Source organism: Austrofundulus limnaeus, unplaced genomic scaffold (genome assembly GCF_001266775.1).
Source record: "Austrofundulus limnaeus strain Quisiro unplaced genomic scaffold, Austrofundulus_limnaeus-1.0 Scaffold19, whole genome shotgun sequence".
Taxonomy (NCBI): domain Eukaryota; kingdom Metazoa; phylum Chordata; class Actinopteri; order Cyprinodontiformes; family Rivulidae; genus Austrofundulus; species Austrofundulus limnaeus.
In genome coordinates, this window is record NW_013952421.1 from 3,435,980 (window position 1) to 3,437,315 (window position 1,336).

The following is a 1,336-nucleotide window of genomic DNA, read 5'->3' on the forward strand; positions in this document are numbered from 1 at the left end:
TAGAAAACAGCAAGGTGGTTCTGAACTGCAGCAAGAAAACATGAGCTGATTTCACCTAAACAAACATCAATAACTTCCCTCATACTTGAGATAATCACTTTGGTGTTATTTTGTCTGGTTTGAAATGTTCTTTTGGAATCCGCTGTCAGATTTAATATTGGTGTAGGATTAAAAATTTATCCACATCCCTAGTTTATGCTGACTCATGTCACTGTCCTCAGTAAATACAGGACACTTACCAAACTTTGCATCCGCAGTCAGCTTCGCAACTTTGTCATACTAAAACAGAATGAAAGCAACAGGTCTGAGTGTGGCCAAAGTTCAGCTCAAATTTCATGATTATTTCATGACTACATGAAATTATTTTCATGAGCTTACATCAATACCGTCTCCCAGTAAATCCTTCAACACTTGAGCACAGAGGAGTTTCATCTTGACGCTTGACTGCAAAAGAGGAAGACAATAAACTCATTTAGAGAGAGAAAATAAAACCTCAGCACAACAAACTAACATTGATTATGGGGTAAAGCTACTTACAATTTTTGCTAACGTGCTGATTTCAGCAAGAACCCAGTCAGGGCAGTCCAAATCTCCACAGAAACGGAACCGCTACAGACAGAAAGAATCACTCAGGGTTAAAGAGAAAAAAGCTGAATATTTCATTCAAATGCCAGCTTAGCCTGCTAGCTGCGTAAAGGGTGCTCCTAAATGTTTGCGCATTATTAAAGATATCAACTGCAGTTATGCGCTAGTTTAACTTTGTACCAATAAACTAGGTTTGTCTAAGAAAAAGAAAATTAAACAAGAAACCATAATGAATTTACCATTGTTTTCGTGCTGTAAACACAGACAAGTTAAAGGAAAACAGGAAGACTTCTTCTTCTTCTTCTTCTTCTTCTTCTTCTTTTGATATTGTTGGCGGTTGGCGGACTAATTCTGGTGCACTACCGCCACTAGTGGACAAGAAGTGGAACTGGAGAAGACAGGCAAGATGGGAAAACAAACAAACAAACAAATATAATTCCACTAAATAAACCTGTTGTCTTCAGAAATGAAATAACCTTGCTGTATATAGATAGATGTATCCTTAAAAAGCCTAGATAATGTGAATATCTGATGTTTTTCCTTCTTAGTGACTGAAAATGTCCCTCAATCTTTTCTGATTGGACCGGCGATTTAAGATGTAAGGTGGACAATGAAGAAATTATTCAAAGTTAATAAGTGAATTTATTTCCTGTAGTGGTGAATAATTATATATGTAATTGGGCTGAATGCTTGCAGCTACAGGCCTATTCAAAAACAATAGTTTTGCACTAATGTAGGACCAAAACACAGA

General features: G+C 36.8%; 1 protein-coding gene across 1 annotated transcript in view; it reads right to left on the reverse strand.

Annotated features, from left to right (window-relative positions):
* The window catches only part of commd4 (COMM domain containing 4), an 8,660-nt gene extending 7,736 nt beyond the window's left edge, over nucleotides 1-924 (reverse strand). The window contains exons 1-4 of the mRNA XM_014003444.1: nucleotides 825-924; nucleotides 538-609; nucleotides 379-444; nucleotides 240-279 (exon numbers count right to left, since the gene is read on the reverse strand). Coding sequence (XP_013858898.1) covers nucleotides 240-279; nucleotides 379-444; nucleotides 538-609; nucleotides 825-827 — 181 coding nt within the window. The 5' untranslated portion in view covers nucleotides 828-924. The remainder of the gene's footprint in view (nucleotides 1-239; nucleotides 280-378; nucleotides 445-537; nucleotides 610-824) is intronic.
* Between the last annotated feature and the right edge of the window lie 412 nt (nucleotides 925-1,336).